At 34.3% G+C, this 12986-nt stretch overlaps 2 protein-coding genes and 4 non-coding genes across 6 annotated transcripts; all 6 read right to left on the bottom strand.

Moving 5' to 3' along the window:
- Window positions 1-1665: 1665 nt before the first annotated feature.
- Window positions 1666-5574, bottom strand: LOC122824267. The gene is made up of 7 exons (XM_044104649.1): window positions 5249-5574; window positions 5128-5173; window positions 4270-4364; window positions 3874-4012; window positions 2866-3027; window positions 2709-2764; window positions 1666-1921 (listed from the first exon to the last, which is right to left on the bottom strand). The coding sequence occupies exons 1-7, from the start codon at window positions 5412-5414 to the stop codon at window positions 1767-1769; spliced, it is 819 nt and encodes a 272-aa protein (XP_043960584.1). The 5' UTR covers window positions 5415-5574; the 3' UTR covers window positions 1666-1766.
- A 689-nt stretch (window positions 5575-6263) lies between these two features.
- rpl7 (ribosomal protein L7) lies at window positions 6264-10829 on the bottom strand. The gene is made up of 7 exons (XM_044104650.1): window positions 10744-10829; window positions 10167-10266; window positions 9907-10073; window positions 8350-8487; window positions 7387-7496; window positions 6615-6830; window positions 6264-6414 (listed from the first exon to the last, which is right to left on the bottom strand). Exons 1-6 carry the CDS (start codon window positions 10755-10757, stop codon window positions 6622-6624), a joined length of 738 nt encoding a protein of 245 aa, XP_043960585.1. The 5' UTR covers window positions 10758-10829; the 3' UTR covers window positions 6264-6414; window positions 6615-6621.
- Window positions 6485-6577, bottom strand: LOC122824700. Its single transcript, XR_006369547.1, has one exon. It is a non-coding gene; the product is annotated as a small nucleolar SNORD12/SNORD106 (small nucleolar RNA).
- On the bottom strand, window positions 7182-7275 carry LOC122824701. The gene has a single exon (XR_006369548.1). It is a non-coding gene; the product is annotated as a small nucleolar SNORD12/SNORD106 (small nucleolar RNA).
- LOC122824699 lies at window positions 8197-8288 on the bottom strand. The gene has a single exon (XR_006369546.1). It is a non-coding gene; the product is annotated as a small nucleolar SNORD12/SNORD106 (small nucleolar RNA).
- On the bottom strand, window positions 8556-8645 carry LOC122824702. The gene has a single exon (XR_006369549.1). It is a non-coding gene; the product is annotated as a small nucleolar SNORD12/SNORD106 (small nucleolar RNA).
- Window positions 10830-12986: the final 2157 nt, after the last annotated feature.

The following is a 12986-nucleotide window of genomic DNA, read 5'->3' on the forward strand; positions in this document are numbered from 1 at the left end:
CATGTTGTTGTTTTTTTTACATAAAGAGAGAGAGGGACTATCTTTAGCTCTCACTTTTGTCTGACTGCTGAGGGTTAAAAAAAATCAGGATTATCTCTAAATCCTGACAACAACACTACATAGCCTCTGTAACTGGCAGAAACCTTTGCCTTTCAAATGACGGCAATGTGGCCTTTCTGGATGAGTTTCTGCCTTTCAGAAGCTGTAAGACAGCATTAAAGCAAGCTCTAAAAACAACAGCACATAAACAATATCGTCTCAGATGCTCATTTATTTCTATTATTATCCAAATCCAAGTTATAAATATTGAACCACTTAAATAAAAGTACATTAAAATCATTTGAAGGCAGCTTTAAATTAGATGCTTGTGGCATGGTAGACATTAATATGGAATTAGAATTGGGTCATAATTAAATGTGAGATATTATTGCACTTTACATCCAATCCTTGCGTGTAAATCTAAAAATCTGTTCATGCACAAGCTGGCAGCAGCTCATGCAGTGAAATCATAGTTTCTCTGTGTGTTTTAATTTTAAACATTATTTGTATTATGCTTGTAAAGTTATTGTATTTTTAGTTAAATTTTTGTAGTTTACTTAAAAAAACATCATCATGAACTTTAAAAACATATTACCAAAAAATGTTTCTGTAACCTTTTTTTCAAAACAATCACTTCTCCAATTCCATCTGGCCTGTTTCTGAATGAGAGGAAGATTAGTTTCCTTTCCAAAGTGTCAGAAACATTATCACTTTTACCTTCTGACATGGCTCTCCATCATGTTAGAGAATATACAGCAGAAATTCTCACCCAGTTGTATCACTATCACCAGACCCTGAAATTAGCTCCATCATCACCACTAACCAGTCATCTTCATATCAAAATTATGACCCAAGTAAAAATTCTTTAAATAAAATGACAGCTTTTATTTTCCTCCGAACAAAAGGACGGCTGCTGTTGGCCTCCATTTATGACAAATACAATGAACATTATTCAGAGACACAAGCTGCAGTTCATGCAGCAAGTAAAGCAAGTAAAGTGGGAAAACCCCATATTCTGGTATCTGTGGGTCTGTCAATTCTGCTGTTGTGAAGTTATGGAGCACAGATTATGCTTTAGTGCAAAATTTAGCACGCTCTGACTATTGTAACGGCCAGCCTTTCCTTTCGCTAGCATATAATAGAGATTAGAAAGAAAACTATAACGTCTTTGGAATAACAAAAATAAATTTATTTCATTTCAGGAAGACATTTAACAAGGCACAAGAGTTCAGCTAAACTATGCCATTTATGCACATAAATTTGACTTAGTAAACAAAGCAGAAATGTGTTTGAAACTTTCTGTAACACTGGTGTCTTTTTAGACTCAAGCTAAATAACATCCACAGCACACACAGAGAAACATGGTATCACTGCTTCATGGCCACTAAAGCCATTACAGAAATAAATGTAACATGTTTCCATGCAGCTGTGGAAGGAAAAACTACTGACAAATGAGAATCTACACATTTTTTTGTGTAAAACTCGTCAACAGTGCCGTTGGGAATACTGATTTGAAACTACAGTTTATCACTTAAGGAGAGTCAGGGATCCCAAAATGTAAGAATCAGCCACGTTAAGCAGCCAAACAGTATCACTGAGGACAAACACGCCGTCAGTACAAGCCAGTGAAATGAATATGGTGCACTAAGTGTTTTATTTTGTTCAGTTGTTGGCACAGACTCAAACGTCTTAATCCTGGGCCGTCGCGACTCAGAATGGGGTGATTGTCAGGACAGAGAATTTTTAGATTTCCTGATTTTCTTAACCTTCTCGTATCTCACCGTCTCACCCTCCAAAGAGGAGAGCTCAGAAATCCGGTGGATAAAAGAGCGAGGGGCTCCGATGATTGGGTCTGAATAACTCTGGCTTGCATGAAGACAACCTAGGGAAGGTTTTAGGTTGGAGAGAAACACAAATGAAAAGAATAAAGAGATAAAATTATAAGCAATTTATGCTACAGTGGTTAGCATGCTAAGATAAAAAGCAAACATCACATTTCAGAGACAGAAAACCTTGTTTAGGTAAAATAAATATAAATTTCAAAATATTCCACCTTTATATTACCTAAGAACAAGAGCAGTGATAAATTATTTGGCATCTGAGCCAAATAAAAGGTAGATAGTTTAACCTTCCTTCTAACTATTCTTAGTTCTTTTTTCATTCTACTTCTCAAGTGGACATTTCCACAGACAGATGGGGTTCTCCACAGGGAACTTTTAAATCCCGGAGTTGGGTGCCGATAAGTAAGGTCTCTCCTCAGACTTCCTGTTGCTTTTTTTTTTTTTATCCCTAGATGTTTATAGTTTTGTATGTATGTAAAGTGCTATACAAATAAAACTGAAATTGACTTTGACTCTTAGCTGCTTTCTTGCCTTGTGTTTGTTTTCTTTCTGTTACTGTTTTTATGGATATATACAAAGAAATATTTCTCAACCTTGGACATGAAAATGAAGATAACTTATGATCTTAAACTATTATATCACACAGCTCTGAAGAAAAGGTTGTAAATGTGATAAGGGCCCTTTAAATCAGACAAGCCAAGTGCTGGATTTAATTGAGCAGAGATAGTGGCATGAGCCCCCCCCCCAAAAAAAACTACTTTGTGGGGGTTTGCTGGAAACGTGGTTCGCTTAAGACCACCTCTGTATTGGTGTCTCATCCAAACTTACTTTTCTGATTGTCTTTAACAGTCACCAGGGTGTGGGTTGGATAATGTACCTTGGGCCTGCAGAACAGAAGAACAGTGGAGGTGACACTGGGCTGGGAAATATCTAACACAATCTTAAATCGCTGCGATCAGACTTAGTTTAGAAAGCAGAACAATACCTGCTAAACTTGCGGCTTTCCACTGAAAAATTGTTCTTGCCATTTAAGATTAAAGTGGAAAGTGAACTGATGTTCACCCCAGAGTTTCCAGGGTCTGCAACTTGTGTCTCTGGAGCCGCAAGTGGCTCTTTGGACCTTCCATAATGGCTCTTAATATTTTGGCTAAAACAGTGAAGAACAAACACATTTTAAAAACAAAAAACATACATATAAAAAAATGCAGATTTTAGAATTTATTTCCTTTTTTTTTTATTATTTTATGGTTTTTTTTGCACAGTATAAATCCTGCATTAAATTTCTACAACAGAATGACACAAATAGTAACATTTATTATCTCATCACTACATTAGAAACTAAGAATTTCTTTTCTTTTTTTTTTTTTTTTGCTTAAATCATTTTTCCAAACATCAACATGAAGAAACTGTCTACTGTTTGTAAATGATTGATATTTTTCTTTGTTTTAAAATCTAAAAACAGAAATAAAATGGGTTTTTTTTTATGTCCACAAATTTCCTATTATAGATATTTATTTTAAAAAATTAAGCTGACTTTTCACAAAATCTGAAAATTTTCAGTTCTAAACAAGTTTTATTTTCTTTAACAAGATAAATGCAAACATGTAGTAAATTGTAATGGCAATTCATTATTAATACATATAAAATAATTAAAAGGATATATATGAATGAGTTAAAGCAGACTTTTATTTATTCTACAAATACTGCCTTTTGTCGCAATATCTATCTTCTATAAATGAGTGTAGGATGTTGTGCAAAATACTAAACAAGAAGACCAACTGTATAATAAAACCTAAACTACTAACTTCAATAAATTATACAGATATGTTACAGGTTTATAAATAATAAAAAATGAACTAGGTAGGCTTTTACAGTTGCCTCATCACTTGTTGCATTCCATAAGACAAGAACTATAACTATTGCAATCTGTGCTGCTAAGATTTTAAATATTTTTGGTGAAGCCAGTAGACAACACGCCTCCTGGACTGGTTACCCCAGAGTGAAAAATCTCCCTGAAGGGATGCTGGGAAACTCAGCGGAGAGGCTCAAAGGGTGAAGTTTTACATGTCGATGCTCATTGTTGTCTTTTCGCAGTGGAGGAACCATAGGTCTGGTCCTTTCCAACTCTGTACCTGATCGGGGTATTAAAAGAAGACAGTTTAGTTTATTATAGTTGAAAACAAAAATACAATAAACCAAGAAACAATCAATGATCTAAAAACCATACATCAAAATTGACCGGAATACTATTAGTGTGATAATAGCTCCACCTACTGGCAATGAGTTTATATTGCAGGTACAAGCTTCAATTTTTACAACAGCAAATGGACCTGCTCATCCCCTACAAAGCAGAATAGTGGAAAAATGATTCCCTTCATTTAGTACTTACATGTTTTCTCAGATAGGAAGTGTCTCCCAAAGATATCATGTCCTTGGTCAACATCCTCTGAAATCACTTTGTCCTCTTTATTTGAACTTGATTTCCTATGTAGATGGAAGAAATGCAAATATCAGTTTGCAATAGCACTGATATTATTAAGAATTATGACATACATTTAGGTCTTAACCTCCTGATACCCAAGCTTTTGCTTAGTGTACTTTTTTTTTATTCTCCAAATAACATGGGATTAGTGGGACCTAAGACTAATAACAAAACCCTGTTTTTAAACAATAAGTAGTTTTTCTAATGAAACAATTTAATGTTTCATTAAAAGTAAAGAAACAAAAGTTATTGTCCCTAAATGCATTCGCAAACTGTAGTCTGGCTTTATATGTTGTTTCTAACTTATTTCATTTCTGAGTGGCCTTTTCAGACCATGTTGGCATAGAGCTTTCAGATTATTTCAAATATCACATTTATACACCCTCTCAAGAAACGTTTTATAAGTGTAAGGGATTTCCACCTCACTTTAGGGAGTAAATATGTCCAAATAGATTTTACTTTTAAGAAATGTGTTTTCTGTTAATTTTCTCAATAAAATTAAGCTACCATGAATATGTGGGATTTTTCAGTTCTTTGCCATAACACAAAATCAGTACTTCCTTCTCCCACTGATATGCAGAAGGAGCTAGCAATACGTAATGCTGTGCAGGGGGACCAACCGTGACATCACGGTGTAAACAAACATGGTAGTCAATTTTTTTGACAATTCATACACCGTAAGGATTTATCTAATCATTTTCCGAGACACACAATTGCTGAATATGCTTGTATTTAATTGCACTTGACGTAAATATAACATCTTACCCTTTAATTATGAAGCTGTTCATTAACGTGTTCTCGTTCTGGTTGCCTAAAAAAAGAAAAGATGCTCAGGAAAGCTCATTCAGCCTATATTTGGTGCATTTTGTTGAACACGATGACTCACTGTTAAGAGGCAGCATTAAAGGGAACTTCCTTATCTGACATGGCCTTAACGCGATACGTCCTCCAATCCCGAAGGTACTGTACGTTGGGTATCCAGGAGCAGGGCGGCCATAGCTCAAACCTCCTTCTGATATGAACACTTTGGCGGTAGGCATTTGGTAGGTCATTATGTTGGACCCTACCGCGGAAATCACCCTACCTACTCCAGCTATCCCTGAGCAGATGCTAAGCTGTAGCCCGCTATAGTAAAAGCTCGCTGCGTCACTATAGAAACACACATCAATCGCTCCGCAGCGGCTTTATTTCACACACACACACACCCACACACACACACGAGGTGGATGGGATATTTATAGCATGGACTTAATTTTACGAAAAATTATTAATTCTGGGCATTTCTTTTAACAAAGTCATTTATGTCTGTATTCCTAAGTGAGCTTGGATGTTTTCGATTACGTAACAGTTTATTTACAAGCAGAATTACTTTAATTCCAAGTCAATTTATTGAATTCGGGATGTTTGACTTTTCATGACATTTATTTCCAATAGTTTAATTAAAAGATAAGTAAAACTGTGCTTGAAGTCACCTACATTTTTAATATTAAATTTAAATATTTTTATAATTCTAAGACTTGTTAAATTCTGTTTTTGAACCACTTAATAAAGGATATTAGATTTTAAAGAATGGCAGTACAGCTTCTTGCAATTTTTAGTCAGTTTATTGAAATTTCCTAAATGCATCTCGGACCCTTTTTATAGGTTGGTATGCCCAACTGCAAATTTGAGTTAAAAACTACAATAGTTGTGGACCAATCAACTTTATTTTTGAAAACAATGCATTCATTACTCTGCAATCCTGTCAAATAATGTTTCGACTGTAGTTTTTGGGAGTTTTTTAGATTAAATCCATCAGGAGTTCTAAATCAAATTTGTTCAAATTTTGATTTTTGGGAACGTAAATATGGAACCTCAAAGGATATTTGGTTAAAGTTAAACATTCCTTAAAAAGTAAAACCCATGACAAGCTTATGAAGACTGGCAATGTCCTTGAACAACAGAACTCCCAAAAAGGGTTTGTTGCCATACAGCAAAGGAAGGAAATGACACAGATGTGAACGAGAATTTTTTAAACATGTTTTTATTGTATATTTTGAGTCCTTAGAAAACCTGAAAAGAAGAGAAAAAAATAGTATTAGAAAACAAACTCCAGGTAATGAACATAAGTAGTAATTGCAAAGACGTGGTTTCAGACATGGTTGGCTTACTAACAACTAATTTTCACCATAGTCGATAAGACGGGGAAAAAAGATTATGCATCATTGACCACAGCTGTTTTTAAATATCTGTACGGCAATCCTAAAACTTACCATAAACTTAGTTCATTCTTCGGATCAGCCTGTTGATCTGGTCCTCCCTGTTTCCAGCGTCACCTCCCTCCACAAAGTGTGTGGTCTTCTTGTTCATACCACCACGTGGCGATGACAGCTTGAAAGGCCACAGGAAGTTGTTGGCCATCTTGAAGTTCTTGCCAACTGTGTAGATCTCGTGAATAAGGTCCTCAATGCAGATGATGCCGTATTTGCCTGTAGGAAAAAATTAATTTTGCACAGCTACTCATTTCACTGAAAATACAGTAATTTCAAATACAAACTGTGGGCCTTTTTCAGTTTTATATATTGAAAAGAAACTGATTCTTCTACTACCAATTTTCTTTCTGTTGTATGAAACAAAACCAAGATATCTCAGAAAAATTTGTATCAGTATTTTAAGATCTCAGATTTGGGACTTTGAAATCAAAATAAGACCAAAGACACAATTATGTACATAAGGTCTAATTTTATGAGACTGACTTAAGAATTCAGGATAAATTATAGATGGATCATAAAGATTTGTGAAATAAAACCAAAACAAGCTTTCTAAATAAATAAAACTGGCAAGTGGCTTCAGATACAACTGGCTAAATTTGTTTTGTTTTTTTTCACCAAAGTCGATAAGACGGGGAAAAAAGTGTACATCATTAGCCACGTTATGCGCCAAGACAACGTGAAAATTAGAAATGAGAATGTGCAGAGATATAGGATAGATAGAAAAGAGTAAACAGCAAAAAATGTCAAGTTGTGTGAGGGAAGAGATTCTTACCAAGGGGCTTCTCTATCAGACCATTGTCTGTGAGGGCAATACGCATCTTCTTCACTTTGCCGTGGCCACGTTTGTAGATGAGCTCCCGCACAGACTTCAGGTTGGGGTATCTAAGTATTATCAGAAAATAGTTATAAAAGTCATGAACATAATTTCAAACAGTATTTGAAATTTTACACACTTTTAACTATTTAAATATGTTGCTGGTGTTCAACTTGAGCTTAAACCTTTCAACAAGAGCCCAGTATTTAAAGAAGACGCGTTTCTAACCCAATAAACAGTTCCCAACACAGATGATGATTTCCAGTTTCAACAGGTGTACAGCAGTCTGCTATGACCTGTTCATTTGAGACGAGGCTGATGCAGAACATTACTAAAAAATTCAAGACAGTGGGCCATGAGAATTAGGGCTGTGGATCACCTAACAAAACGACTCCAAATCTAGTTAAAAGTATTAGGGCATTTATATACATATATATAAAACACAGTTAAGTCTTAACTCCAAACCCCAAAGATCTTGCATTTAAATTGCAAGATCTTGTGGGTCCCCCAAGGATTACACACATCTAAGAAAGCGGTTCAGATTAGTGGAGAAAATTATGATTCTCATTTCTGAGCAGTCAAGGCATCTAATCCCCTGTCCACATACATACTTTATAACAAAATTTTTATCGAACGTTTTATATTTCCTTTAGATCACTCTATGGACTTTTAAAGTCCAAACCTTGGCTTATTAAACTCAAAATGCTTCACAATGCTAACAAAAAAACAAACCAGTAACTGGGAGTTAAGGCAATCAGAATGGCTTGGAATGTGGTTTCAGACAAAACTGGCTTAGTTTCAGCAAGTATTCACCATGGTCGATATGATGGGGAAAAAAGTTCAGCATCATTAACCACATTCCAAAATATTTTTACCTATATTAATAAAAAAATCTAGATTTGAACACTTTAAAACTCTTACCCCCAAGCAATGTAAGGCTCTGCAATCCTAAGCATGTTGATAGAAGCCTTGTTCAGCTTGACAAACACACCGTTGAAGATCTGGCGCAGACGGAGCAGCTGCAGAACCTTGCGGACCTTTGGTGGGACACCGTTGATACTAAAAACACAACAATAATAATTAGTCTTTGAGCCATGCCAACATTTAACTGTCAAATTGCTGTAGTGATAGTGGTTTCAGAAGGATATTGGCTAATGAAACTAATCTTTCACCATTGTCGATAAGTCGGGGAAAGAATGTTCATCATTAACCACTTAGTTTTACATGGATTGCTTCTTTAAACAAGCAATTTGTTGCTGCTCAATACATTTTAACCATCTTAGCTTGCTAGTCATGGTCGCTTAAGATTCGTGAAATAAATCACGAATCTTAAGCGACCATAAAACATTAAATATGTTTTATTATTTAATAATAAAACATAATAATGTTTTATTATTAAATAATAAAACATTATTATTTAATAATAATGTTTTTATTATTAAATAAAAACATTTAATAATTCTACCAATAAAATTCATCTAATCATGGTGTGATTGGGAGACTATGTACTAAAGTTTTAAAATCATTACAGAATTGTGGAGATGATTTTTTATTTTTCAACAGCTCCGAAATTGCCATCGGAACACGACTCTACACCTAAAGCCATAACATTTGAGATGAACAAATGAACCCAAGATTATTAATAATCACTAGATTGCTCTGACTGACGGCCCTAGACATAATACAAAGAAATGTATATTCCCTTTTTGACTACCAGATGACCAGATATGCATTTTTTTAGCCCACATCTAAAGTACAAAAGTTTACTATCAGTTTATACCGCTTTAGCTAAAGAAAACTTACTAAGAGCTATCGAACTTACAAAACCAGATGGGCTGGTAGAAATATAACTAATCTAATGATAGGACAGACTGACAAATATATCACTTTGCACACTTAACTAAGATATTAAGAAAAAGTAATAACAGCCCAGGAAGAAACAAAAGTTCATAAGACTTGTATAAAGCTACCAATGGCTGAACTAATGGTTAAATTACTGGATGGCTCAACTGATCAAAGGATGGAGGGAGCAGATGAAGATATTTTTAATTTTACATGAAAACTAGAAAAGCACCCAATTAGGTTACCTTTAAAGTTACTTTAAAAAATCTTTGTGAAAATCTAACTATGACAGTTCCTGGGATGGAGAATATGATTTTAAAATGCCTATGATTTCCTATATTTTCTATTTCCATACTTTTCCAGACAAGAAAAATACATTTAAGACAATAAGAGTCCTACATATCAGTCCTAATCTCATCTCTAAACTTGCACAACTAAGTTGAAACTGGCAAAGTACATAGAGTATAAAAATTCAATAAGGCAGACCACACAGTGGCAAGTCATCAATACATAGATACTAGACTGGCTTTGAGCAAGAACTGACCATCAACCAAAAACAAACACAGGGAGAACAATTATTGCAACTCCAGCATTCCATGTTAAAGTCATGACACCATAACCATAGGAGCAACTTACCCTCTGATCCTGATAACAAAGGCCAGTTTGGGCTCTGGTGGCACATAGTAGTTCCCCACTTTGCGAGCCATACGAGACATGCGGATCTCACGCCTGTACATCTGCCTGTACTCCTTGTGGTACTTTTCAGCCCTCTTGTAGATCAGTTTCCTGGTCACCTTCCGGGCCTGAAATGAATAGCGATATGCTTAAAACGGTCCATAAAGCTACTTTCAGCTTTGAGAAAGCATAGACTACGTTAAGCAGCAGATCAAATTTACCTTCTTCTCCGACAGTAGTTTCTTGACACGCATGGCCTTCATGGCGGCGTAGGCCTTTCGCCTTTTTAAAAGGCTCTCAGGGACCGACGGAACCTTTTTTCTGTCGAGGCATATTATTAAAATTATTGTCGATAAAGGGGCACCATGTTTTGACTGTCCAATATAGCAGCAGCTAGAATGTTGAACGAAACCATATCATTTAGAGTGCTGTAGTGCTAGCTGGTTAGCCTAGTTCTTTACCGGCTTCCATCAAAATTCATACACTGACAACAAATGACTAGAAAATACGTGTTGCTACATATATGTAGTAAATTCCCAAATTTCCTTTATTATTAAAAAAGAACAGAACATTTCTTGAGTGTTCAGAGACCAAATAGCAGCCATGTTGAACACTGCTTTGCCAACACTATCTGCATAAAATAGCCATAAAAACTAAAGCTAAAAGTCACATTCTCCAGCAATACTTTAATCGTTTAATTGTATAACACCTAAATTCCTCAAATAAGCAATTAAATATGGAGTTATAACCATATGATGACTAGATGTGCTTAGATTTTAAAACAGAGGAACCACTCACTCTGCGTCCGCCATTGCGATCACCGAGAAAGAGAAATCTCCATCTGCGCATGTGCTGGATAAAGGATTGTCAGGGTGTCCACTTGGGTGCCTGACTAAAACAAGTTTAAATTATGTTTTTATTATTATTTACTAAAACAAGTTTAAATTATGTTTTTTATTATTGTTGTTCTATGTCTGGGGCAGTTTAATTTTAGTCTGGTTTTATAGTTGTTAATAGCTATGGTTATAACTCTGATCTTCTGAAAATTTATTTTTGAAAATATATTTACTGTGTGTTATGACCAGTGTTATACGCAAACATTTTTAATATAATGTAATTTAATAGAGTGAGTAAGGAGATGAATAGCTTATTACCCTTTACATCTTTGCAAATTCAGCATCGGTAACATGTATTATAATGAGTTACTATATAATTTTTAAAAATAGAAAGCTAATTATGAGATTTATCCATTTATTTGTTTGTTTGTTTGTTTGTTACAAAAAATGCAATGTAGTTTTCCACACATATCGTTTTGTAGTTATTTTAGTCATTAAATTAAAATAAAATATTTTCATATTTGGACTATATTTAATGTGCATTTACCTTTTTTGGTTTCTTCCATTTTGAAACAAAATCAACCCATACATTAATACTACTTATCCAAAGAGAGTGCAATTGCCCTTTACAGAATTGATGTTTTTCTTTTGTTTTACTTTATTTTTGTTGGGGTTTTCTGTCACACTGCTTAATAAAACAAATGAGACCTGTCTGGCAATATGTCTGCTAAAAGATATTGTGAAATAACACATGATTCGTCAAGCTAAAGATGTCAAAAGCACATAGACTAAAATTTATCACTTCAAAAAGGGTTATAAAACGAGCTCCATGGTTTTGGGACGTAAAGCAAGCCACAATAACAGTCATTGTAATCAAATGGATAAAAAAATGGAACTGCATTGAAGCTACTTAGGAGAGGCAGGTGGAAGTAACAGGAGAGACTTGTGAGATGAATGTATGCCCCATTTCAACTGGCATTTAATTAACATTATTTTATTAAAATAACCTCATGTTGACACTCATGGAAGTATAAGTTCTGCTTTACAAGAAAAAAACAGAAGAAGAAAGCTTGATGATCAGTTTGTGACCTTACATGACATTTTTTCTTCAGAACAATGATGCAAACTCTCAAAGAAGTACTCTTGTGAATAGATAAAAAAAAAAAAACCTGAGCTTTGAAATTATATCAAAAATATGAACTCAAATGCAGTTGAAATATTGTTGCATCATATTAGTCAATGTGGCTGAACTGAAAGTGTTCTAAAAATGGGGCAGTTTTTTACCTGAACAAATGAAATATTATTTGATTATATGCATAATCAGTTTATCAGTTTATATATATATTTTTTTATTTAAACATATAATACCATCCTATGTATTACTCTGATGTATTGGGTCAGGTCTAATTATTTTATTAATGCTGGTCTAGTAAAGTTAGTACATTATTGCAAAACTCAAGTTTACTAGTATGCAACTCTTTTAAAAGTATATCTGTGAAAAGAAACACACTTTTGACGCAACTCTGCAGTAAATGCCCAGTTGAACCAGCAGAGGGCGGCAACACCTAAAAAGATTAATACACGTCTCCAGATTTTCAACAAGACGAGTTGTCCTGACAGTCACAGCAAAAGGATGTAACATAATAATAATAATAATAATAATAATAATAATAATAATAATAATAATAATAATAATAATAATAATAATAATAATAATAATAATAATAATAATAATAATAATTTGGAATATTCTACTATTGGGTTGAGTGTCCATAAAATAAGGTACATTTCAAATCATTTGTCAAAACAGTTGCTCTTTTAAAGTTTAACTATAATTTAATCAGGAATTTCATGTACATTATATAGGGTTAGATTTCATTTCCTCTTGCTTATGTAAAGTCACATAGAAATTGTTTAATTCAAATTCAAATTTAGTCTATTACAGGGATCAGTAAGCATTCATGTTTCTGTTTTGTTTTGCATGGTACTCTTCTATAGACGATTGATGAAGGAATTTAATTTTCAATGGTTGGCTGTCAGTTAGTTACCCTCCCTACAGGGAGACTGGACATCTGATAGGTTGATAGAGATTGCACAACACCAAAATGATGTAAGCAAGAAAAAAAGGTGTCCTTGTGTCCTTGTTACACATGAGGAAATTTACCTCAATTACTCCCTCATTCCACCCCACCCCCATCTGAGATA

Source organism: Gambusia affinis, linkage group LG21, assembly GCF_019740435.1.
Source record: "Gambusia affinis linkage group LG21, SWU_Gaff_1.0, whole genome shotgun sequence".
Classification (NCBI taxonomy): domain Eukaryota; kingdom Metazoa; phylum Chordata; class Actinopteri; order Cyprinodontiformes; family Poeciliidae; genus Gambusia; species Gambusia affinis.